Here is a 26,915-nt window from a genome sequence, read left to right on the forward strand (position 1 = left end):
GTCGTTATAACACTGTGTTCTGTTTCATACACCTCGTGCCCGCTTACAAGTTACCACGTATGTAACTTATTTATCCTCGCATGGCGGGCAACGACAGTCGTTATAACACGAATGTTCTGTTTCATACACTTCGTGCCCGCTTACAAGTTACCATGTATGTAACTTATTTATCCTTGCATGGCGGGGCAACGACAGTCGTTATAACACGGGTGTTCTGTTTCATACACTTCGTGCCCGCTTACAAGTTACCATGTATGTAACTGATTTATCCTCGCATGGCGGGGCAACGGCAGTCGTTATAACACGAATGTTCTGTTTCATACACTTCGTGCCCGCTTACAAGTTACCATGTATGTAACTTATTTATCCTTGCATGGCGGGGCAACGACAGTCGTTATAACACGGGTGTTCTGTTTCATACACCTCGTGCCCGCTTACAAGTTACCACGTATGTAACTTATTTATCCTTGCATGGCGGGGCAACGACAGTCGTTATAACACGGGTGTTCTGTTTCATACACTTCGTGCCCGCTTACAAGTTACCATGTATGTAACTTATTTATCCTTGCATGGCGGGGCAACGACAGTCGTTATAACACGGGTGTTCTGTTTCATACACCTCGTGCCCGCTTACAAGTTACCACGTATGTAACTTATTTATCCTTGCATGGCGGGGCAACGACAGTCGTTATAACACGGGTGTTCTGTTTCATACACTTCGTGCCCGCTTACAAGTTACCATGTATGTAACTGATTTATCCTCGCATGGCGGGGCAACGGCAGTCGTTATAACACGAATGTTCTGTTTCATACACCTTGTGCCCGAGATACTATGTATGTAACTTTGATTGCTTTTTTATAACACCAACGAAAACTGCATGTTGTATAAGAAGTTTCAAAACCTGATTTGCAACAATAATTAAAAATCATCGGTTATTCATTTTTCACAGCCATGATTCTAAAATCCGTCGCCCGTCTTACGTGTTCCACAATTAAAGAGACAACGTGAGTAATTCGCTTCAGGCGATTGCAGTAATGTGAACACTGTCGGTATACTATCAAGAAATAAGGGTCAGCGAGTTGCAGACATTGTATTCTTAGTGTATCAGAATGTTGTTGCTGTATTGGAAAATATGTGTTTCTGTTAACGGGAATTGTTCTTTGTAATAATTAATTGTTTGTCTCTTCGATTACGGTAGCGAAGATTTAGAAATATTTTAAACGGAAATGCAAGATATAGCGACAAAACAACAGTTGGTAAAACGCACTTACAATTAAAAACATATTTATATTAAGTTGGAAGAAAATAATCGTGGTCGCTACACCTAGCAGACAAACGAGCCATGATTGCTGGATTACTGGAACAATTGTGTCTTGCCTTTTGAGCGCAAAAGAAACTAAAAAAAGACAAGAAATACAAGAAAAATGACAATTTTTCGAAAGCTGTTCGGGCGAAGTTTTTTATCCAGGATATTTTCAGTCAGATGCAAACGAAAGGTTGGGACGAACAGGTCGAAGAAATGTCTAGTCTCTATTACTGTGATGTTATTTATAGTTTTTGTTTATCAACAACGAGCGCAAAGGTTGGTGGTGAATTTGAAATAATATATTATGCGTATAGTGGATGTGTTGACATTTTGACACCTTCAGCACATAATATCCAAATATCCTGATTGAGTTTTAAACAATTAACAACGGTCTATGGAAGTCGTGAGGATACGGTTTTATAATTCTTTGAATTTTCTTTGTTTACTACTAAATAAAACGAGAAAATAAATTGAAAATGTGTCCCGTCTTCCCCACCCTACTATATATTAATTGTTAGTTAGTAGGTTGATGAAACGATATGATGTTCTCGGTTACTTATCTATATATATCTATGGCAATCAACTGGTCGTGCCGGCGTTAGCTTGTAAACCACAGCAGTTTTTGAGAAAGTACACTAATGTATTAGTCATGGGTGGTAAAGCATACAGTAACACAATTATTCTATAATTTGTCGTATTCTAACTACATAGTAATTACACCAAGCACGAAGTGTATGGAACATACGTGTGACATTATAGTCTGATGGATTTATAGCAGCCACGCTTTTACTGGAGTAGCTTTTACCCGCAGCCTGTTTTAACAGCTGTCGTTTTGCTGCTGTAAATGCATTTCTCTTTGTTGTATTATAATATTCATTTTGGTCTTCGTTACTTTATTAAAAGAGATAAATAAAAATTATTTAGTGTTATAAGCTAATGGCCGCTCTCGTTGCCCCCACTCGAAAATACAGCAGTTACATTCATTAATTTATCCATATACTGTTCTACTTTAGATTTGTTCACCAAGTCAAATCATCGGCGTTGCTTTCGTTAAATACGACCCAATCCACGTTTAACTTAAGGTCAAATACGATAGTTAGCAATGCTGAAGGACCTCCAATACAGCCTACGTTGGACTTGAAAAACTGTAGCAATAATGAGTTGGGTAAGACAAGGAATATTTTGCATATTTACTTTCATTGGTTATTTCCACCTTAACAATTAAAACGCTCTTTTAGAGTCGTCAGGATATGGTTATATAATTGTCTAAATACTCTTTCTTTACTACCAAATGGGACAAAAAAGAGAATGAAAACATGTCCCTTACCTCACTCCACTATACCATAAATATAAAAAGGGAATAAGTTTCATTCATCCATTTACAACTGCCAGTTCAAACTACCACAATTGGTCATCAATTATGGCAGCAATATTCAATCACGGATAAATTAACACCTGTTGTAATATATAGTAGGGTGGGGGAAGATGGGCCAACTTTAGCACATAATATCCAAATATCCTGATCGTGTTTTAAACAATTAACAACGGTCTATGGGAGTCGTGAGAATACGGTTTTATAATTCTTTAGTTTTTCTTTGTTTTCTACCAAATAGAAAGTTAAAATAGAACGAAAAAATTTCCTTTCTTGAATAAAGGTAACTTACTTTATCCTCGCGTGGCCGGAAAACGACAGTCGTTATAACACGGGTTTAACACCTCAGGCCAGCTTACGAGTTACCATGTATGTTACTTCGTGGGTAATTATTTCTGATAATTTGGACAACCCATCAGTGACCACTGGGTTGGAGAAATTGCCGTTAAGTGTCTTGCCCAAGGACTTTTCCCCACCCTATAATGCATATTGTTATTTCAAAATTCAAGTTGGACCGATGGCCATTAACCCGAACATTACACCCAATTTTGACGAAGTGGAAAATGCATCAAGTATTCACTTGTTGAAGAATGGATGTTATACGCCAACAACCTGCATACCAAGGTGGAATAAATACTTTATATTTGTGTTACTTACACCATATTGCATGGTACTGGTAACTTAGGTGGTAACTTACAAATCTTAGTGTATATATCATTTATGAACGATTGTAACTTGTTTATTCTCGCAACGACAGTCGTCATAACACGGGTGTTATGTTTCATACACCTCTTGCTTACAAGTTACAACGTATGTAACTTTGTGGGTGATTGTTTTTCTGTATGGCTGATAATTTGGACAGCCTAACAGTGACCACTGGGTTAGAGCCAAGCTTATGCATATAACAATAGTGATAAAACATTTAGTTTATTGCAGGCAAAAAGTCGCTGTTATCATTCCGTTCAAAGAAAGAGATGCTCATCTAAAAACATTGTTGTTTTACCTTCACCCGATGTTGCAACGGCAGAAAATAAGTTACTGCATTTTCGTCGCTGAGCAGGTAAGGGGTGGAATTTACTTTAAATATTTTAAAGCGTTTTTTTTTATTTAATGCACGATTTTTACAATCCTGCATGTATAGTAGGGTGGGGTGAGATGTTTCATTCTCTTTTCTCGTCCCATTTAGTAGTAAACAAAGAATATTTACAGAATTGTAGAACCGTATCCTCACGTCTCTAAAAGAGCGCTGGTAATTGTTTAAAAAACGATTAGAACACGTGGAGTATTATGCAATAACGGTATCCATCTTACACTCAGTAATATACTATACGATTAAAAACATAAAATATTATTTTTTTCCTGATTCACAATTCACATTTTCTATTCGTGCAAATCGACAACATCAGGAAATACGAGATTACGTGCTAACAGTATTATATACCAAACAATGGTATAAATTGCGACCATAAAATTTTATTAATTATCTTTTTTCTCAATTATCATTTTTCTTTTATTTCAGTTCGACAATGGTCAGTTCAACAAAGCCATGATAATGAACGCTGCGTTTGAAGAAGCGATGAAACACGATTGGTTTGATTGTATTATATTTCATGACGTGGATATGATTCCAGAGGATGATAGGAATCTTTATGTTTGTGGGGAACACCCCCGTCATATTTCGCCAGGTATAACGTAGTTGAGTCGTATGAACATTTGTAAATAATATAGTTGGGTGGGGGAAGATGGGACACCTTTTCATTCTATTTTATCCTTCGATTTGGTAAAGAAAACGAAGAATATTTAAAGAATTATAAAACCGTATATCCTCACGACTTCCATAGACCGTTGTTAATTGTTTAAAACACGATCAGAATAGTTTAATATTATATGCTAAAGGTGACCCATTGCCCCTACACTACTAAATATGGCTAAGTGGTATATAAAAGTAATCGAACCTGTACCTTGGTTACAAGCTTACTAACCACACTAAGTTGCAACGCTTTTAAATCATATTCCAATTCCACCATATTCACCACAGTAGCAACAAAAATCCAACAACCCATTTACCCGGTTCAAGTTAAGTCCTTTATTTACCCACTACCGCATTCCTGTCATATCATATTCCCATTCCACCATGTTCTGATTCATTTCCATTTCCACAGCCATTGACAAGTTCGATTACAAGTCCCATTACGGCACCGAGTTTGGAGGTGTGACCGGTATAACGCCTGCGCAATACAGGAAAGCTAATGGGCATTCCAACCAATTCTGGGGTTGGGGTGGAGAAGATAACGATATGGAGTTCCGTATATTTAACAGGTGGTTTATTTAACGTTAATAAGAGGCAAAGTAATATAGTAGGGTGGGGGAAGATAGGAAATCTATTAACTCTATTTTTCGTCCCATTTGGTAGTAAACAAAGAACATTCAAAGAAATATAAAACCATATCCTCACGACTTCCATAGACCGTTGGTAATTGTTAAAACACGATCAGGATATTTAGATATTATGTGCTAAAGGTGTCCCATCTTCCTCCACCTTACTGTATTAAATGGACACAGAGATATACGGGTATTTTGTTTCATATATATCTTGTACCCGCTTACCAGTTACCACGTATGTAACTTTGTGGGTGATTGTTTTTCTGCATATGACTGACAGCATTAGTGACCACTGGGTTGGAGCAATTGCCTTTACCTATCTTACACCTACAAAGGTTTTATTCGGTTACGATGAGCGTCTAACGTTCAGTCACAGTACATATACCCATATATACAAAACCACAAGCTATATTAACTTGTTTTATTCCAGCGGGATGAAAATAATTCCATCTCCTTCTAAAATTGGAAGATACAAAATGATCGTCCATACACACCCTTGGAAGTTTAGCGCAAACAAATTCCCGTGAGTAACTTTCTATAATTTGTGTTTTCGTCCATTTTTTATTTTACATTAAATTCTGATTAAACAATTTTTAAACAAATATATAGTAGGGTGGGGAAGATGGAACACCTTTTCATTCTATTTTCTCTTCCCATTTGGTAGTAAACAAAGACCATTCAAAGAATTATGAAACCGTATCCTCACGACTCCCATAGACCGTTGTTAATTGTTTAAAACACGATCAGGATATTTGGATACTGTGTGCTAAAGGTGTCCCATCTTCCCCCAACCCAGCTTCCCCCACCCTACTCTATACCTTACATTTAAAAACCTTTAGCAGAGTTAGAAGCGACTCCGGTAATCGCTGTCTAAATAAATTCGCATATGTTGCTAACAAATTAATATCCACGCATTCTTTTCACTTATAACATTATTGATCGTTTCTACAGAAAAAATCTTAACTGACAGCAAGTTTTAGATTTCTAATTCCTTTTACAGAACCCGTTTAAACAAGACTCGCGTCGCGAGAGCGAAAACTGATGGTTTGTCCGACTTACAATACCGCTTGGTTGGAAGCGAATCGAACCCTCTTTACACGAAGTGGTTTATCGATATTAGGAAGATTGAAGTTAAGCGGATAACTCTTTACATTGATGACAAACCAGCCATGGATATTGACATCGAACCAGGTTGGTTGGCGGTTTGTTTTATGTATTTCGCATCAATTTATATTGGTACCTGTATATCGGGTAGCGGGTATGTTTATGTTGCATATATACCTATCTGGGGGCTTGTATATTATACTTGTAAATTGTTTATCCTCGCGTGGCCGGAAAAAGACAGTCGTTATAACAGGGGTGTTCTGTCTCATACACCTCGTGCCCGCTTACCGCCATGTATGTAACTTTGTGAGTGATTGTTTTTCTTGACAACCCATTAGTGACCACTGGGTTAAAGCAATTGTTGTTAAGCGTCTTGCCCAAGCATACACATATATATACACCTCCAATGGTGGTATGGCAACTCTTGTGTATAATAGTTCCCTGTATACCTATATTTTGCTTATGGAGAGAGTGCTCTAAAGCGTTATACAAAGAAGTAATCGATTTTTAAATTTTCCAGGAAAATGTAGATGGGAGCGAGTCGAAGGAAAATACCTAGATTTTAGCATCGAGTTAACGAACATAAAAGAAGCAGCGCCATTGGTTGAACGATATTTAAAAACAAAGAAACAAACCGTTGTCCCTCCGCATGTTAAGCTACCTCCAACCTCGCAATTTCGGTTTTCTATCGTTGAAAACTTCGACGACGCGACCACTTTATGCGACAAGATCGCTCCTTTATGCGTGGGGGTTCAAAAGGAAAACAGCGACGAGAAATACACGCTGCGACGCAGCAACATGCCGAGGAATATCGTTATAAGCGGCCCAGTGTTGGAAACCCCACCAACCGAGGACCCTTCGTTCCCGTTTAACTTTACAAGCCCAAGACGAAAGCTGTTTTTCCCAAACAAGGTCGCCCATGTTAGATACTGCCCTGGGAGTTCGGGCGATTATCAAATGTTGAAGAAGACGATAAAAACGACGTATGCTGATTTCTCTATGCCGCAACATTGGTTCAAATTTGATGTTCAATTTACTGTGAGTATATTTTTATATATTGGGGTATACGTATACCGCGTATAATCTATCATTTATTTAACCTAGCGTAGCGGCCAAACGCAGAATTATATAGTAGGGTGGGGAAAGATGGGACACCTTATCATTCTATTTTCTCGTCACATTTGGTAGTAAACAAAGAAAATTTAAATAATTATAAAACCGTATCCTCACGACTTTCATAGACCGTTGTTAATTGTTTAAAACACGATCAGGATATTTAGATAGTATATGCTATGGGTTCCCGTCTTTTCCCGCAGTATTATATAACAATGTATGTATGCTTGTCCTTAAATATTTACCTTTATAGGTTATAAAGTCGCCGTCCGCCTATATTTATTACAAGGACAGCAGATATTTCGAAGCCCAAACCAACAAAGAACAAAGTAAGTCTTGGTACCAAGTTATTACTTGAATAACGACAGTCGTTATAATACGGGTGTTTTGTTTCATACACATCCTGCCAGCTTTCGAGGTACCACGTATTTAACTTTTTTGGTGGTTGTATTTCTGCATGTCTGACAATTTTGGACAACCCATTAGTGACCGCTGGGCTGAAGCAATTTCCGTTACGTGTTTTGCCTAATTACAAATATACGCTCACAATGGTGGCGGCGATCAGTCTCGAACCTGTACCATCCATGGCATAGAAGACATGCGTTCCTCATCCACAGCGCAAAACTTTTTCTATCTTCATGTACTTACAGACACGTTCAGGTTTTCGTGGCCGGGAGGGAGGACGCCAAACTTCAACAACGTTGATACACCTCGAGAATATACTTTCCAAACTACACAGTTCCCAATTTCTAACATACCAGGTCGGCATCGCTACGTATTATCCGAAACTTATGTTTTCATTCTCTTTCTTCGTCCCATTTAGTTGTAAACAAAGACTATTTACAGAATTATACAACAATAATTGTGGCATAAAAAAAACTAGTGGGGTGTGAGAAGATGGGACACCTTTTCTTTCTATTTTCTCGTCCCATTTTGGTATTAAACAAAGAAAATTCAATTATAAAACCACATTCTTACGACTTTCAGAGACCGTTGTTTAAAACACGATCAGGCTATTTGAATATTATGTGCTAAAGGTGTCCCATCTTCCCCCACCCAACTATATATATGATGAAGGGTGGGGGAAGATGGCCCATATTTTTATCTCCTTTCTCCGTCTAATTTAATGATAATTGTTAAAGCTACGGGTTTATCACTATATATACTGTAATCACTATATTGGAAGAACAATTGAGTCGTATGAACATTTGTAAATAATATAGTTGGGTGGGGGAAGATAGGACACCTTTTCATTCTATTTTATCCTTCGATTTGGTAAAAAAAACGAAGAACATTTAAAGAATTATAAAACCGTATCCCCACGACTCCCATAGACCGTTGTTAATTGTTAAAACACGATTAGGAAATACGGGACGTAGGTGCTAACGGTACCATGGCCTACTCATTACAATGTGTAGGCGGATGTATTGAGTAGGCCATGACGGTGTTTATCGTATCCCCCCGTTATATTATTAGAAAAGTGTTTTTATCAAAGGTTGCTACTCTGTTGAAAGCAGGATCACCGATCATTTGAACCAACCCTTGTACCAGTGGAACTGGTGGTTTGAAGTTAGCAGTGGGAACAAGGAGATTGATGCTCGGTTAAGGGAGGAATATTGGAGGTAAAACAATGGGTGGAACTTGTTTGTTTGGTTATCCTCGCATGGTGGGGCAACAACAATCGTTATAACACGGGTTTTCTGTTTTATACACTTCGTGTCTGCTTACAAGTTACCACGTATGTAACTTGTTTATCCTCGCATGGCGGGGCAATGACAGTCGTTATAACACAGGTGTTCTGTTTCATACACCTCGTGCCTACTTACGAGTTACCACGCTCGTAGTTTGGTTGTTCTTTTTTTGTGTATACCCTTTACGCAAGAATAAATCTAATAATCAAAAGACTTATTAACTCTTTGTTTCACAGAAACCGTTCAAAGGAACAAGCAATGAAAGCTAAGATGGCGCGAGCGGTGAGCATGCAACGAAGAAAGGATGCGATGGATCTGAAACGACAACGAGAACGAGAAAAGAAGATTGCTAAAGTTCATGTAATTTTATAAAATTATTTTTACTTTAGGTTTAGCACGTCTATGTTTATTTACCGTACGGGGGGGTAAGATGGGATACCGTTGGCGCATAATATCCCACATTTTTCTGATCAGGTTTTAAACAATTAAAAACGTGCTGTTTCAGAGCGGACACAGTTATTTCTGTAAATATTCCTTGTTTACTACCAAATGGACGAACAAGGTGAATCAAAACATTCCCACTTTACCCCACCCTAATATACAGTAGAGTGGGGGAAGATGGGACACCTATTAACTCTATTTTCTCGCTCCGTTTGGTAGTAAACAAAGAACATTCAAAGAATTATAAAACTATATGCCCGCGACTCCGATTGGTCGTTGTTAATTGTTTAAAACACGATCAGGATATTTAGATATTATGTGCCAAAGGTGTCCCATCTTCCCCCACCCCACTCTATTCCCTTTTGTTGGTATTGTTTTTCAATAAAGCGCCATTTTATTAAAAAAAACGGCACTCAACCTGTCGTATTTGTAATTTACTTTTTTTTCCAATTATTGTTTACAGATGTCGCTTAAAGAAATCACTCTACCACCTGCGGACAGATGGCCCAAAAAGGAAACAAACGTAAGAATTGTTGATATAAATTGGCCTATTTAATCTGCTCGGGGAAGTGCCAGTCAAATTTGTCAACACCCGTGTTATAACGACTGTCGATTCCCGCAATTTCCCTGCCATGCGAGGATAAATAAGTTACATAGGTTGTAACTTGTAAGCTGGCACGAGGTGTATGAAACAGAACAGTCGCGTTATAACGACTACCAGAGCATCGCTACACAGGTATAAATACACAACTGTCAAAATAGATGAAAAGGGACAAATAAGTTCAGAACAATCTCATTTTTATGAAACCTCCATTTACAAACAGGTTGACACAGACGAAATAAACGAAGCAGTTGTTGTCGGCAACGGTCAAATCAAACCTTACGATCCAAACAACAGTTTGCCACCTGTCGTACAAGCGGTGGGAAACACAAAAACTTACGAACCGAAAGTTGCCGTTAGTCGAAAATATCACACGGGTTTGCCGCAAAAACTACGAACTCAGAATGTTAAAAATGGGGCAATTTATTAGTTTATTATAAGGGTGGGGTAAAACGGGACACCTTAGGTACATATTATCCAAATATCCGGATCGTGTTTTAAATTATTAACAACGGTCTATTGGAGTTGGGAGGATACGGTTTTATAATTTTTTGTTTGCTATCAATGGGACGAGAAAACAAAAATATGTCCCATCTTCCCCCACTCTACTGTAATACACAACTCTCAGGTCTATAATCTTCACGTTTAATTCAGAGTGGTAGATTATAATGGCAATCATACATTACTGCTCTCATCGTTTTTGTTGCAACTCTTTATTAGGCAGCAAAACATTGGCGACCTAAATTTTATTTAACAGCAAAACATTGGCGATCTAATTTCCGAAACTACATTTCACACAACTTTTGTAAGCATGCAATAAAATGATTTAACTTTTACAATAACATTCAGGTGTTTGTGAACCACTGTAGTAGACGACCCAACAAATCAAATGGTGACCCAGGGGTACATAAGCATCATACTTTAGAATTATTATAATTATGGTCGAAACTTAAACCCGTGTTAAAATCAAATGTCTATTAGTTTTCGTGGCATGTTGTTGTTTTAAACATGTTTTATGCCAAAATAAAAATGTACTATACCTATTCGTGGCTATTTCGTCAATAAATGCTACAGAAAACAGTATTATATGTTAGAGTTGGATGGGGGGGGGGGGGAATTGGCAACTTTCCATTCTATTTTCTCGTCCCATTTGGTAATAAAGATCTGCCAAAGTTGTCCCATGTTACCCCACAGTTTGGTTAAAACAACCACATAAATGTAGAAGCTGACAGGCAATACCAGAGTTTTCTTAATATATATATAGTACTGTTGGGTAAGATGAATACTGATATAACCCAAAACCCAATATTTCGAATTATTTTATGTATGGCTGATAATTTAGACAACCCAATATTGACCACTGGGTTGGAGCAATTACCACCAAATAATTACAACACACAATGGAAGCATGTTTTACTAAACGTAGTTTCCAACAAGTTAAAATCAAACTTTTATTTCGCAGTAGAATATTGGGTACAAATAGTTACATACGCAAATCACTTGTAAAAGACAGCGTTTAAAAGTAGGAGTCAAATATTCAACTTTTGCCGGTCTTATTAAAACTTAAGAAAACAATATGATTGTTTAAATTTAATTGGAAAGTATTTTGTATGGATTGTAGATTTATTTTATTATAAGCAGAAAAACATAGCAGCGTTAATAATGTGTCTATGTACAATGAGAGTTCTACACGTGAATTCACCAGTAAACTAGAAATCTATCAGTGGACAAGTTTGTGAAGGAATCAATTCTATTTCTTTCGTCTGGAAAATAAAATATAATAAATGAATGTAACTTATTTATCCTCGCGTGGTGAGGCAACGACAGTCATTATAACAGGGGTGTTCTGTTTCATACACCTTGTGCTCGCTTACAAGTTACCACGTATGTAACTTGTTTATTCAACCATGGCGGGGCAACGACAGTCGTTATAACACCGGTGCTCTGTTTCACACACCTCGTGCTCGCTTACGAGTTACCATGTAGGTAGGCTTTGTAACTTTGTGGTTATCGTTTTTCAGCATGGCTGGTAACCTAGACAAACCATCAGTGACCACTGGGTTGGACCAAATGGAAATAAGTGTTTTGCCCAAAGACAATAGTAGCAGCATCAAGCTTTGAACCCGGTATCCTCCACTTAAACAATTGCTCCAACCACTTTGGTGCGTCACCAGGTATAAATTACAACAAACTTACTTGCTTGAAGCCACAACTCCAGTATTGTTGCCGATTCCGTAAGCACACTAGAACAATATTATCAAACGGTTAGATAACATAGATAACTAAAAATAAATAAGAATAACTTAGATAACTAAAAATTATTCATAAACTTTCAGCAATTAAATTGATTAAAAGTAATTTAAATATATTAATAAAAAAGACTACATGGCTTATGGCTATTGTAGCAGACAGGTTAAAAAACAGACTTATTTAATTATTCTTTAGTTTTTCCAATTTGCAAAGAATTTTCAATTTGTATTTCGGTTTAAATTTCTGTGAACCAATTCTAACTAAACACACAAACACAAATTATTAATATTTTTCTATACAGTTTAATGTTAATAATCTTAATAAATATTACTCTAGTTTCGACATCGGTCCAACTCGATTGTTCGTCGGCTGAAACCTCGTCGACCGAGGTCGTTGAACGTCGTTTTCTATCAAATACAATATTTTAATAATAACAGACTTTATTTATTAAGACATAGGCGGGAAGTAACAAACTTATATAAACACAGGGGAGGCAGGGATAGTTAGACACACAATCCTGTGAAACAAATCTAACTTATCGGTTGTAATGTTTACTGATTAATGCAGTAAATAAAATATGTGTTATATATATGGGGTTCATAAGTTTTAGGGTTGGCTTGCCTCTCCTGCCACCCCAGGTTTGGTGCCAATCATGTGGTTCAGGGAGGCAGTGTCGTATTCCACAATTAAAAATATTAAATAAAAGAGAAAGCAACATTGTTTTTAAACATTTTCGGAACAAAGGACGAACCTCTGTTGTTGCGTGTTCTTCTTATTTTTCTTCGGATCGTGTTGTTTCAAAGTTTCAATATCAACAAACTGAACTTGTTGACCCCCTGATCTGGTGTGGAATACTTCACCCTACAAGTGTGTGCGGGGGGGTTGGTGGTTAATACAGTAAAAAACACAAGTTACCACTTATTTATCCTAGCACGGCGGGGCAACGGCTGTTCTGTTTCATACACCTCGTGCCCGCTTACAAGTTACCACGTATGTAACTTATTTATCCTCGCATGGCGGGGCAATGACAGTCGTTATAACACAGGTGTTCAGATTCATACACCTCGTGCTCGCTTACCAGTTACCAGGTATGTACCTTATTTATCCTCGCGTTAGAGAAACGACAGTCGTTATAACATGGGTGTTCTGTTTCATACATCTTGTGCCCGCTTACAAGTTACCACATATGTAACTTATTTATCCTCGCATGGAGGGGCAACGACAGTTGTTATAACACGAGTGTTCTGTTTCATACATCTTGTGCCCGCTTACAAGTTACCACGTATGTACCTTATTTATCCTCGCATGGCGGGGCAACGACAGTTGTTATAACACGAGTGTTCTGTTTCATACATCTTGTGCCCGCTTACAAGTTACCACATATGTAACTTATTTATCCTCGCATGGAGGGGCAACGACAGTTGTTATAACACGAGTGTTCTGTTTCATACATCTTGTGCCCGCTTACAAGTTACCACGTATGTACCTTATTTATCCTCGCATGGCGGGGCAACGACAGTTGTTATAACACGAGTGTTCTGTTTCATACATCTTGTGCCCGCTTACAAGTTACCACATATGTAACTTATTTATCCTCGCATGGAGGGGCAACGACAGTTGTTATAACACGAGTGTTCTGTTTCATACATCTTGTGCCCGCTTACAAGTTACCACGTATGTACCTTATTTATCCTCGCGTTAGGGAAACGACAGTCGTTATAACATGGGTGTTCTGTTTCATACACCTCGTGTCTGCTTGCAAATTACCACGTGTGTAACTCACTTATTCTCGCATGGCGGGGCAACGACAGTCATTATAACACGAGTGTTCTGTTTCATACACCTCGTGCCCGCTTACAAATTACCAAGCATTAAGTTACAATTTAAATTCCCACCTTAACCAGCTGTGTCTCGATCTCCCCATCTTTATCCTCACTTTGGTGAGTGAGTAAATACTTTGAAGCGCCCGCTACGTCCTTGGGTGACGGGACATTAACCACTCGGTTTGGTCGGATAGCTGGCTGGAGGATGGTTTCTGTGATAAAACATTTTATAGAGAATTCTACAACAGTGTTATTTGGCCAATGGTTTTTAAAATATTATATTATAAAGTTATTAACACTTGAACAATGTTAAACCAATGGAGTTATAGGTTTGACGCATTACATGTTTGTTAACAATGCACTTGTTTTATTGCAAAACTTCTGAAATAATAATGTTTTAAAACGTAAATAGAATGAAAAGGTGTCCCATCTTCCCCCACCCTACTATACTAATATTGTCCCATCTTCCCCCACCCTACTATACTAATATTGTCCCATCTTCCCCCACCCTACTATACTAATATTGTCCCATCTTCCCCCACCCTACTATACTAATATTGTCCCATCTTCCCCCCACCCTACTATACTAATATTGTCCCATCTTCCCCCACCCTACTATACTAATATTGTCCCATCTTCCCCCCACCCTACTATACTAATATTATTTTAAAGTAATGTTATTATAGTAGGTATGGGCACCAATATTGTTAACACAAGGATGTATAGCAACATACTTATGTTATAAACACTCCAAAACATTAAGGTTATTAGGTATACGCACACTGGTGTTGGGGTCTAATAGGACCATTTAAATCCTTACAGAGCAGTGGGGAAAATTATAATAGTTTAGTTTTTAATACAATTTAAATGCATGTTTTCCACCATCAATGCAACCCACCTGTTTGTATAGTAGAGCTTGGTAGATGGGCCAACCAGTTAGGGTTGTTTGAACATGAACGACGGTGCTTTGGTGCGATTGGTGCACCAGGCTGTAAGGTTAACATTAACCATTTATTATAGTACTATGGACATAGGCACCTATTTTTTTAAAAAAAGGGGTGACCTTTTCACCTTATCCCATTTTATTACTAGTTTAATTAATGCAATGTTACCAAATAACTTGTTACTCTGTGTTCCCATATTTTCTATGCCAGTATAATGTATGCGTATATATGGCGTAAGATGGATACCATTAGAATATAATGTAATTCCCCACACCAATGTTCAACAAATAAAATTGTTTTAGAATTATGGGTGTACGGTTTTCTATTTGTATAAATGTTCTTGGTTTAAAACAAAATGAGATTATAAGCGAGAATAAAAGCATGGGCGCTCTTATTCCAAGCTATTGTATATAGTGGGGTGGGGAAAGATGGGACAACTTTTTACCCTTATTTTCTCGTCCCATATAGTAGTAAACAAAGAACAATCAAAGAATTATAAAACCGTATCCTCACGACTTCCATAGACTGTTGTCAATTGTTTAAAACACGATCAGGATATTTGGATATTATGTGCTAAAGGTTTCCCATCTTCCCCCACCCTACTATATATATGAACTTAACACCCCATACCCTGTGTCTCATTTTATCTTCGTTTTCTCTGTTAACAAACTGGCAACCGAGCGTTCTTGGATTTTCTTGCTCAAGTAAATGGCTTTCATCCTCTGAGCAAACGGAATATTCTTTTGTTTTGCTTCGCGTGGTCATTCTATGAGCTCTGCTTTCAATGTCCCTCAAACTATTTCCCTGTGCGTTATATATGGTCTATAACTAACTAACATATTATAAGCTGCATAGGCGCCAAACCTGGGGTGGCAGGGTAGGCAGACCAACCCTGAAAATATCTGAACTGCTTTTATCAGTAAACAATACAACTAACAATGTGAGTTTGTGACAATATTATGCGTCTCACTGACCCTGCCTCCCCTGTGTTTGTTTAAGTTTGACACCTATAGTAATTGATCATCTAAAAAACTCATAAATTTCAATGTATTATGATTTTACCTGCTATTTCGTTGATAAAAAATTCCAATCATACTCACCTCAAAGTACTAATAACTACATAAAATATAACAGAATTCAAAAACATCTTTCGAAAAAATGTAAACAAAATCAATCAAATTTACTTCTTAAAAAAAAGAAAAATTAATCCCAAATAAAATCACCTCGATTCCAACTGATGTGCTCGACAGTTGTTTCCTGGATGAATGGATGCTTGAGTTAACATTCTTATGCTTGTGGGTGCTAAGTAAGTTCTCTGCTGATCGTGAACGACGTTTCCTACTCAGGTGAGAGCTTGAACTCGTACTTTCCTATGATATGAAGGTACATGGTTCAAGGCTTGGTGCTGCTACTATTGTGGATATAGGGGCTCTTGGGCAAGACAGTGGCTATTATCTCACTAATGGCTTTTAAAGTGTAAGCAGAAAAAAAATACAGAAAAAAAATTACCCACAAAGTTACATACATAACTCGTAAGGGAGCATGAGGTGTATGAAACATAACACCCGTGTTATAACGACTGTCATTGCCCCGTCATGCGAGGATAAATAAGTTACAAACGTGGTAATCCGTAAGCGTGCATGAGGTCTTTTACACATATGGTGCCTAAGTAGTACCCCACTATCTTATAACCCCCAACCTCCCCACCACACGAAGCAACTCACAGCGGATGAGATCGGTTGTTTCAATGGTGTCTGGCACCTCCTAGTGGTCGGCCTCCCCTCGCGCCCGGTAGAAATAATATTCTTCAGTTGTCGTAACCTCTCATCCTTCACCCACATCTTCTCCTGCATCTCAGCTTGCACACTGCGGACTCGCTTGTCCTGGTACAAAAAAAAAAGAAAGACAAGCATTATTATGGACCTGGGTATTATCTAGGACTGTGAATTTTCCCATTTTTGTTTAACTGTTAACCGTTCAGTTTTAACCGGGTAACCGATACAAGTGTAGTAATAATAAAAAGCGTCTTAGTTATCGCTTTTTTTCGTGAATTTAAAGGCAACTTTACAATGTACGTATGGACTTTTATGGACTATGCTTGCAATACATGCACGATTAACCGTTAACTTTTCCACAGCCCTAGTACTGTCTATAATTGTTGTCCATAAATGCTTAACTATGCTTTTGTGAAAATTTCTCATTATAATTTTTTTAAAAAGTTATACTTATAACGAAAGCTATTACTATTCAGTGCACACTACGTACTTGCTTGTCCTGGATATAAATGTAAAGACTCATTTTTATCAAAATTGGACACAGACAGTTATTGCAGGCCGACCGTACGTAACTTACACATTCTTTCTCAACATGGGCCTTAGTATTCGCCACTGCCCCTTTGATCTTTGATTCTAATCGCCTCGTGTCCGATAAACTCGATTTTAATTGAGATTCTGCCTCAGATAGCTGGAATGGAAGGTTGGTTTAGTGATTTTTAAGCCTGATGCTACCATTGTGGGCGTATGTGTCATTGGGCAAACAACAAAAATCGCTCCAACCTAGTGGTCACTGATGGGTTGTCTGTATTATGAGCAGTACAGAAAAAAATCACTCACGAAGTTACATACGTGGTTATTCGTAAGCGGCACTAGGTGTATGAAACAGAACACCTGTGTTGTAACGACTGTCGTTGCCACGCCATGCGAGGATAAATGGGTTACATACGTGGTAACTCGTAAGCGCGCACGAGGTGTATGAAACAGAACACCCAAGTTTTTTCCAGCAAATAAAATATTGGTTTGCAAAATCAATGTGACAGAAGATATATTCATTATAAAAATAATATTAATTATTTTTAATTTAAACGGACTTGTTCTTGTAGTTGTTTTTTCTCTTTCTCAAAAACTTGTGTAGTTCTTGTTAGTACTTGGTTCTGTAAACAAATGATGTTGAAATTGCAACACATATATATATAGACTGTCGCAGCCAGAACAAAAAATAAGGGGGGGGGGGGATTAATAAAAAAATTTTATTTAATTTTTTTTAATTTTATTTTTTTTTGGGGGGGGGTTTAAAAGAGGGGGGTTGCAACCCCCTTAAACCCCCCTGGCTGCGCCACCGTATATATTTATATAAATATGTATAATCAGAACTAAAACTGACAGTTCCAATTTAGCAAATAGTTTGCTACACGAGCTGTAAATGCCACAGTGCTCTATTGATAATTTTTAAACTATTAAGTTACCCCCGGCTCCTAGGCGGCACAGATTGTGTACAATAATAATTAAACTTCTGTAATTTCTATTGTAATTTATAAACAAAATGAATAGGAATATGCAATACAATTTAACTCACGCACTGTAAATTAACTTAAAAGAAAACATGCACTCTAAAAAAGTAGTACAGTAAGATGGGGGAAGATGGGACACCTGTTCATTCTGTTTTTTTTTGGTCCAATTTGGTAGTACAAAGAAGATTAAGAAATCGTAACCTCAGGACTCCCATAAACCGTTGTTAATTGTTTAAAACACGATCAGGATATTTGGATATTATGTGCTAAAGATGTCCCGTCTTCCCCCACAGTACTATACATTTGGAAACCAACTAATCTATAACAATTGAAACAAAAACTTTAGATATCTTACAAACTTACATAAAACAATATAAAACCTAACCTTCGATTCAAGCTTCTTAACCTGGCGTTCCATCTTGTTCACTTCTTTCCCCTTTAACCCTAGATCATTTTCGCAATCCCGTAACTTTTGTTGGAGTTCTTGGTCATGTTGCGACCCAGCGTTAAGATTTGTCCGAAATAAACTTCCTGCAAATTATAATAAGTTGGTTTGTTATCAAATATGCTTACCACAAATAGTATATACATGTTCTTGTTTCTGTGCAAAGATAATAAAGTAAAGAAAATAAAGTAATGAACTGTTGTTTTTATTTTTGTGCAACAAATATTGTTTTACGGAAAAATTTTCTTTACCAAACATATATATACTGGTGTGGGAGAAGATGGGACAACTTTTTCTCGTCTCATTTAGTAGTAAACAAAAAACATTCAAAGAATTAGCCGTATCCTCACTTCCATGAACCGTTGTTAGTTGTTTAAAGCACGGTCAGGAAATTTGGACATTATGTGCTATAGGTGTCCTGCCTTCCCCCACCTTACTATATACAAGGAAACTTACCGAAATGTTTTGCACTTCTTTTAATAGAGCTCATATTTTCAATGCGATTCTCCAACATAGATATGAGGAACGGGATAGTTCGATTGTCGGCGGAATCTACGACTTCTAAGTTGGGGAAAGATGGCCCAAGGCAATAATCCGTCGCTTCCCAATCTGACTCACCATCGTCTGGGAGTGAATCATATTTAAAGTTTAGAAGTAGCGTTAAAACACATTTATGGATAAAAGTAGTCTAAGTAAAAAACTTTTTCGATAAAAGGCACAACCGTTAAAGCCTAAACTAAGTGATTTAGCAAATGTAATAGTGTAAGGACAGCCGTTAAAACACGGAAAAAAAGATTAGAAGCGTGGTCGTTACACTTAATATTGAATAAATACGAACCAGTAGTAGTGGCTGGGGTAAGAGCTGCTGAATCTGAGTCTGATGACGGGATTTGTGAGCGATATTTTGTGCGTTTGAATAATCTGTGACCTGTAGTATTAGTTGTATTAAGACGTGATTGCGAGTTATAACAAGAAGATTGTGTTCATATAACAGTGCAGGGTAATGCATAGAATTATAACACAGGGACTATTCCACACCATATGTGGCTGCTTCATACACCTTGTGCCGCTTACAAATTTCTACATATGTAAGTGATTATTTTTTTGGTTGACAAGTGGTTAATTTGAACAACATTGAACTGCAGTTAAATGTCTTGCCCAACGAAACATTAACAAATAATAACAGCAAAGTAAATACTTACTATTAGCTTCCTGGTTTAGTTGTTGGATCGCAGTTAGTTGTTTCTTCCGGTCTTCCTCACGTTTAGCTTTAGCTTCGAGAGCTTTCTTCTTTATACTTTCACGATCGACACGGAAATCCTCGGATCTTGCGACTTCAACTTGTTGAGCCATCTCGGCGAACTGAACAACGTGCTGGGGGGGAAATAATATGTTAGGAAACTGTAGGGTGTTGTTTTGCCTGGGTCGTATTAGTATATGATTACAAACTAACCTAACATAGCAATATAAATGTTTAGACAACAAAAACGAACGATGCATTCACCACATTAACCAGAAGGTCCCCTATGTTTTTGAGTATAACTGCATTTTAACAACTAATTTGTGTTAACTTTTTAATAAGATTTTAACGCAGGTATCAATTAGGTCTCTACTCTATCATTAGTAATTGACTACAACACTTATCCATCTTACCCCACAGTATTATACTACCATATGTCTGTATAATTACTATAACACATTACTTACAAGATTCTCGTCATGCTCAGCCATGTTGGGATTCAGACAAACCACCATCTTAACTGTCCCGTGGCCTTCGAAGTAACTTTTAAACAGATGTGTAAGTTTTGAGTTCCTGTATTTAATCATCTCGTTTCCTCCTCCTTTCTGGTTCTCACGCAGTTGTTCAAGACACCTGTGTATCATGTGGGTGATTATTCATGTGAACGGAGTATCAGGATAATGTGGGTAATGTTTGAAGTTATAACACGGTTGTACTTCTACTGTAGCACACCATATGTGATGGCTATTAAACCTCAAGCCTGCTTACGAGTTACTACGTATATTTGACATAAGGTGATTGAATAAATGAATGTAACTTACTTTATCCTCGCGTGGCCGGAAAACGACAGTCGTTATCACACGGGTTAACACCTCGTGCCAGCTTACGAGTTACCATGTATGTTACTTTGTGGGTAATTATTTTTTTTTATTTTTTATTTTATTTTTTTTTTATGTATGGCTGATAATGTAGACAACCCATTAGTGACCACTGGGTTGGAGCAATTACCGTTAAGTGTCTTGCCCAAGGACACATACGCCCACAATGGTAGCAGCGTCGAGCCTTGTGCCCATTACCTCTGGGTTACAGGCAGGCGCGCTAACCACTACACCACGGCGCCGGTAAATATAATGTTCAGCAGTTCAGGGCAAAACAGTTGTGTAACATACATGTTCTGTTTCATACATGCATATGCAATGTTGGGGTAATTGGCCAACTCTGGCCTAAAACCCAGGTCCCATGACGTGCCACATTGCCACCAACAAACAACAGCAACACCCCAAACCCCCTTACCTCCTCAAAGTCATGAGCGAGCTGTTAATATTCCCAGCTTCCCTTAACCTCTCCCCACCAGCTCCTGTCCGCGTCATTCTTTCACTACCAGCCAAGTCAACCAGCGATAACTGGCTCGCACAAATCAAACTTTTTTCCTGTTAACAAAATTACAAAAAGTTTTATGAAATTCTAAGTGGGCCATAGATTAGACAGTTTGTGTTTTTGTGAATATTTTTAGCACATGAAACTTTACAGTATATATGTGGTAGTTAATTCAATCTAATTCCAAACCACATACAAATTGACAATTTATATGAATTTTGAAACAGGTGTTGACAAAAATGCTCATAAGTTTTATTTTCATAATTGGTAAAAGTTCTTACAGTTGGTTTTATTTGAAAGTGGAAGAGGCATCACAGTATTTAGTATTCAATTCTCAAGAAATGAAAATTGGGCCATGATTGAAAATAATGTATGTTTCAGGTCGGGATTAAAATAACCCCACAAATACCTGCAGTAAATCCTCTCCCAGTGGATCCAGAGGTGCTTGAACAAGCCTTATGTTCAATATGCTGTGTGATCTACTGGATTCAGCATTAAGTTGTGTATGGGCGATCCTACGCCTTTCCTGGCCTGGAGAAGGTGAGTATTGTTAAACAAATGAAAATACCATAAAAAATAAGGACTAGTCTTGACAAACTGCATACAAAACAGCGGAAATACACTTTGTTTAATAACATACAAGCCGTTGAAAAATTATTTTGCAAATCTAGGATAACTTGGTAACAAGATTTTGCTAAATTTAAAAACCATAGAGAAAAATTTTAATCAAATCTTGTTCAATTTTTATCCAGAAGATCAGTTCTTGTAAAATTATTAACAGAACAAGAATGCGAAACAAAAAAAATAAACAAAATAAAACAAGAATACAAATAAAAAAACACCAGAAAAGGGAACGGTAAGAAACGCACCTTGTTGAAAAACTGCAAATGCTTCTTCAGTTGAGGTGACTTCAATCTGAGAAACCCCGTAAACAAACATATTCTTCTTCTTGTCTTCACGCAATCGTTTCGACTGTGGTGGCCTATAACATATAATCATAATAACTATACCAATATATATGAAAATATGAATATAACTATACCAAGTTACCAGACTTATCCAACTTGCATGACATTTATTTACAAGACATAGAGTGGTCCGACAAGGTTTATATTATACTTATATATAATTTATTTGGTCAATTTATTTACCTTTTTGTGGTGGAAGAACTATAAACACATAGATGTTCTGTTTCATGCACCTTGTGCCCGCAAGTTACCCGCATGTAACTTAATGGGTCATTGTTTTTATGCATGGTTGACAATTTGAAAAACTCACCACTGATCACTAGGTTGGAGTTAAACATAAATCTTACTTTGGTCTTTGAAATGGATCCAGTTGTACTTCCCCCAGTAAATCATAAACATAATCATTATATATTTCCACGTACGACACAAATACTGAGTATCTGCACTCAGGGTTCACATTTTCCGATTGGCAATGTTCCAAGTCGTATCTCAGGTCAACATTTCTGTGACGCATCCTGAAAAAAAAATTAGGTTAAAGGCTTCAACTATTTGGGTGAAAATTTAGTTCAGAAAACAAGTTGCCACGTACTTAACTTATTTATTGTCGCGTGGCGGGCAACGACAGTCGTTATAACACTGGTTTTCTGTTTCATACACCTCGTGCCCGCTTATAAGTTACCACGTATGTAATTTATTTATCCTCACATAACGGGGCAACGACAGTCGTTATAACACTGGTTTTCTGTTTCATACACCTCGTGCCTGCTTACAAGTTACCACGTATGTAACTTTGTGCGTGATGATTTTTATCTATGACTAACAATTTAAACAGCCCATTAATGACCACTGGGTAGTATAACAAGTTAAAGTCCAACGCTACGTACCTGCTGACATTCTTCGGCGTCAACTGGGGCAAAATTTCTCGTTCTTGTTTTTCTAATAATGCCTCAGCTTCAGACTGGACGCAAAACCCATTCATTCCATCGGGAACAAAAACCTAGAATTTAAATTCAGTAATGAGTATGGCAGTAATTCTTAACCCCTTGGTCACCATTTGATTTGGTTGGTTTGTTTAACATGTCTCAAAACATAACGAACTAAATCTAAAGCTGCCACAAAGCAGAAGTAAAAGACGGCAGTTTTTGAGTTTCCCTACTTAGTCAAGCTCTCAAAGTGTTTCTAAAAAGTTTATGGAAGTGTAAACTGCTTTACTTTGAGCCACATAGTTAAAATATTTTTTATTTTTAAATTAGAAATTCAAACTGGGATAAATCACAACTTCGAAGCTCCTATTGCAGTTTGCAGATTGTTAATTTTAACCAATGCTATAGATTGTTTTTAGGGCAACAATTGATCTACCAACTTACATATTTAGATGCTTGCACAGGTTTAGTTGAATTAAACAGCATATCCAGACAACGAGGTAGAAACCCTGGTTCTTCTAATGAGCCTGTCATGGTGTATGTTTTGCCTGAACTAGTAACTCCATATGTGAACAGCAAACCTGGGATAAAAAGGGAAGTTTAGAACTATGGTGGTAACTTAAAGAGATATAACATGGATATAACATAAGTACATAACCTTACATAACTTCATAAGCGTTATATTTTAATTTTCAACTTAATTTAGGGTGACTTTGTAATAATGCACATTCATCATTGAAACATAGGAAACCTCATTGATTAATGAGGTGAATGCAATATTTTTAGGACACTTAACAGCAGAGTAAAAGCTGTTTTAAGGTGCAACACTGAGGTGCTAAAAGACTTATAGTTCTTATTATGATATGCAAATGTACCACCAGTCATGCAAATAGTATGCCAGTGAAAATTAACTAACTTTAACAAAAACTCCACCATGAATAAAATCTACGAACCATTTTTCCCTCGTATCAAGTCATCCACCATAGATTGCGCAACCGAATCAAATAAAAGTTTTTGCGAAACTTCTGCAGCAAAAACTCGCGAAAACTGACATTCAGTCTGGAATAAATAAATTTCTGTTAAAATACTGAAAATACTTTGTTCGCGAAAAAGAAATACTCTGAGAGCTTGACTAAGTTTGGCAGCTCGAAAAAGCTGCGTCTTTTACTTTGCGGAAGCTTCGTGTCAGTTTTAGCTTCATTTAATTTCATGGCCCCATGGGTATACTATAAATATTAAGAGTAATTTCATACTAAAATATAATATTTGTCACATGTATTTCAAGACATAAGCATGCCAGAACAACATTAATTCCAATAATGGCATTCACCCAAGCCTATCCAAGAAGCAGTGACATGCTACCCACCACTTCTAAGAGAAGGCTTATATTGAACCAGTTTTAATAAGACACTTCAAAATCTTGAATAAGAAGCTCTTATAAACAAGTTTGGCTTACCACTTTAGAATCTGCGTTTGCACCCACTAAATGAATAGTTGTGTCATTAATTACTTGAATACAAGCATCTTGGTTGTCGACTGTTTTGTTTCGGATCCGTGCGAACACCTGAAATTAAAGTGATTATTATTAACGTTTGTGATGAACTGAAATTTACATTAATATTATTATTTTACATTATACAAGGTTTGATGATCGATACTAATGGCGAATATGCAAGACATTTAACACACATTGCGCCAACCGAATGGTCACTAATGGGTTGTAGCACCCTGGGTTTAAGGGTAATGGGCCAACTGTGGTCTAAATCTCAGGTCCGATGGCGTGTCTCACCATAGAACCTCACCCATATAGAATAGAATGTGCATATACAATGTTGGGGTAATGGGCCAACTCTGATCTAAATCTCAGGTACCATGGCGTGCCTCGCTGTAGGACCTCACCCATATAGAATAGAAACAACATTCAACAAATTACCTCAACGGGATCAGTTTGTGCGTTGGATAGTTGGGAATTAAACTTACGGGGAAGTTTCCGTCTGAATAAACATGAAGAATAATAATTAGGTTAACCAGTTGTTAACACTATATGAATACATATTATATGTTAGATAACGAAACTTTTTCATAAAAACAAGAATATAAAAAACAGTTCCATTACCCCAAACCATAAAATTCAAATTTTTATTGTTACTTTCAAAAAATGGCTGCCACACACTTTGCGGTAATTTTATAGGACTAAGCATATCATAAATTGGTATACAATACAAAATCTATATAATAAACGCCAGCACAACGAAAACTATGAAATGAATAAGAAACTTACTGAGGTTTCATAGCTTTGTTTAAAATCCTTGTGGCAGTGAAACAACTTAATCATTAAACAAATATAATATTTTAATTAAAAGCTCTGTGAAACAAAATTAAAGCATTAGAACAACAATATAATATACAAAAAAGGAATTTTTGCGACTGAAAAATCATTAAATTTTAAGCTTTTTTTTACAAATATTTATATTTCTACGTCGTACTTACGCATTTACTGTTTAAACTGCAACTTCTGCTACACAAATTCTACACTTAATAAGTACATACTTGAAAAAAATAGCTATTTAGACCGTAATTAGACGTACACACCAAACAACCATGTTTGGAAATAAAATACCTTTTTGTTTCGATTCCCGCTGATAATCGTAAATCTGGTACCCGGTCAGCTTTTGCACTATTGAGAACAAGAGAGCAATCTTAAGAAAAACAATTCATTTGGTACAAAAAGTAGCAACATTTATATATTAACAATGAACTTTCATGTTTGTTCTTGCATGGTGTAGCAACTTTACTTATGACGTATTGCGGTTATTATACTCTGTATATCTCATTGTCGTGTGTTTGTATATGTTGGTGCTTTTTTTTCGTTTTAAATATAACTCAATCTTTGCTACCGTAATAGGTGCGATAAATTAATATATATTTACAATAGAGTAGCCTACTCTCTGACAAATTAGACAGCCTATCAGTGTTACCCACAGCCGTTTAAATGTTTAAAACATGTTTATCTACGGAGACGGTGTTATTACTGGGTTGAAAAGTAATCCCTTGAAGACGCAATTACGTCATTCTTTGAAGTCACGTATGGTGATCTGACGTCACTCTTCCATGACGTAACAATATCCTGATATCATACCATTGGGCAATGAAGCAGATAGTACAACCGGTTAATATTTTATTTTTTCAGCAGCACGTGTAGTAGTTACACAAAACAAATTAAACGTGATGACTTTTATTGGAACTTCTGAAAAATAGAAACAGGATTAAAATATCTTCATAGTTTATGTGGCTGGCGTTGGTGGAAAGCCACTACGGCACGACAAGCCCCCAGCCAATGGTAGTGGGTTTCTACTCTGGTGAGAAACCCTTTGCTGGATAGACCTTACCCAAGCAAGGTTAAACAAACCATTAGACAAAAATAGTAAGGAACACACCAACAAAAAGACAAAAATAGTACAACAAGTGCAGCGACGTACATGTGCCAAACATGCAACAAACACAACAGCTCAATCATACAAAAAAGGAACGCAGTCAAAAAGTAATTAACGCGGACATAATCATTGAAACATCTACAAATAAAATATGGTTCAAATCTTAAAGGATAATCATCTGCAGTGTACACCATATTGGATGTCCGACCGCAAG

The 26,915-nt window shown here is 37.1% G+C and overlaps 2 protein-coding genes across 3 annotated transcripts; one reads left to right on the forward strand and one right to left on the reverse strand.

Annotated features, from left to right (window-relative positions):
* Window positions 1–1,079: 1,079 nt before the first annotated feature.
* Window positions 1,080–11,054, forward strand: LOC149730398 (uncharacterized). The gene is made up of 15 exons (XM_089886007.1): window positions 1,080–1,583; window positions 2,321–2,472; window positions 3,189–3,303; window positions 3,616–3,739; window positions 4,199–4,364; window positions 4,842–4,998; window positions 5,492–5,584; window positions 6,062–6,252; window positions 6,686–7,203; window positions 7,532–7,607; window positions 7,929–8,039; window positions 8,774–8,900; window positions 9,206–9,329; window positions 9,874–9,933; window positions 10,235–11,054. The coding sequence occupies exons 1-15, from the start codon at window positions 1,426–1,428 to the stop codon at window positions 10,439–10,441; spliced, it is 2,379 nt and encodes a 792-aa protein (XP_089742133.1). The 5' UTR covers window positions 1,080–1,425; the 3' UTR covers window positions 10,442–11,054.
* A 394-nt stretch (window positions 11,055–11,448) lies between these two features.
* On the reverse strand, window positions 11,449–25,663 carry LOC149730399 (kinesin-like protein KIF23). Of its 2 annotated transcripts, XM_089885994.1 has the most exons (26): window positions 25,549–25,663; window positions 25,201–25,261; window positions 24,724–24,831; window positions 24,221–24,326; window positions 23,712–23,848; window positions 23,229–23,341; window positions 22,692–22,859; window positions 22,246–22,358; window positions 21,786–21,907; window positions 21,293–21,429; window positions 20,467–20,632; window positions 19,962–20,133; window positions 19,598–19,687; window positions 19,216–19,383; window positions 18,700–18,845; window positions 17,895–17,957; window positions 17,381–17,491; window positions 16,753–16,911; window positions 16,252–16,398; window positions 15,659–15,832; window positions 14,983–15,073; window positions 14,157–14,296; window positions 13,013–13,122; window positions 12,593–12,668; window positions 12,208–12,254; window positions 11,449–11,774 (listed from the first exon to the last, which is right to left on the reverse strand). In XM_089885994.1, the coding sequence occupies exons 1-26, from the start codon at window positions 25,557–25,559 to the stop codon at window positions 11,762–11,764; spliced, it is 2,949 nt and encodes a 982-aa protein (XP_089742120.1). In that variant the 5' UTR covers window positions 25,560–25,663; the 3' UTR covers window positions 11,449–11,761. The 2 variants fall into 2 exon arrangements, with proteins under 2 accessions (XP_089742120.1, XP_089742121.1); XM_089885995.1 differs by lacking the exon at window positions 15,659–15,832.
* Between the last annotated feature and the right edge of the window lie 1,252 nt (window positions 25,664–26,915).

The sequence above is a fragment of the Ciona robusta genome, chromosome 10, assembly GCF_009617815.1.
Source record: "Ciona robusta chromosome 10, ASM961781v2".
NCBI classification, from domain to species: Eukaryota; Metazoa; Chordata; class Ascidiacea; order Phlebobranchia; family Cionidae; genus Ciona; species Ciona robusta.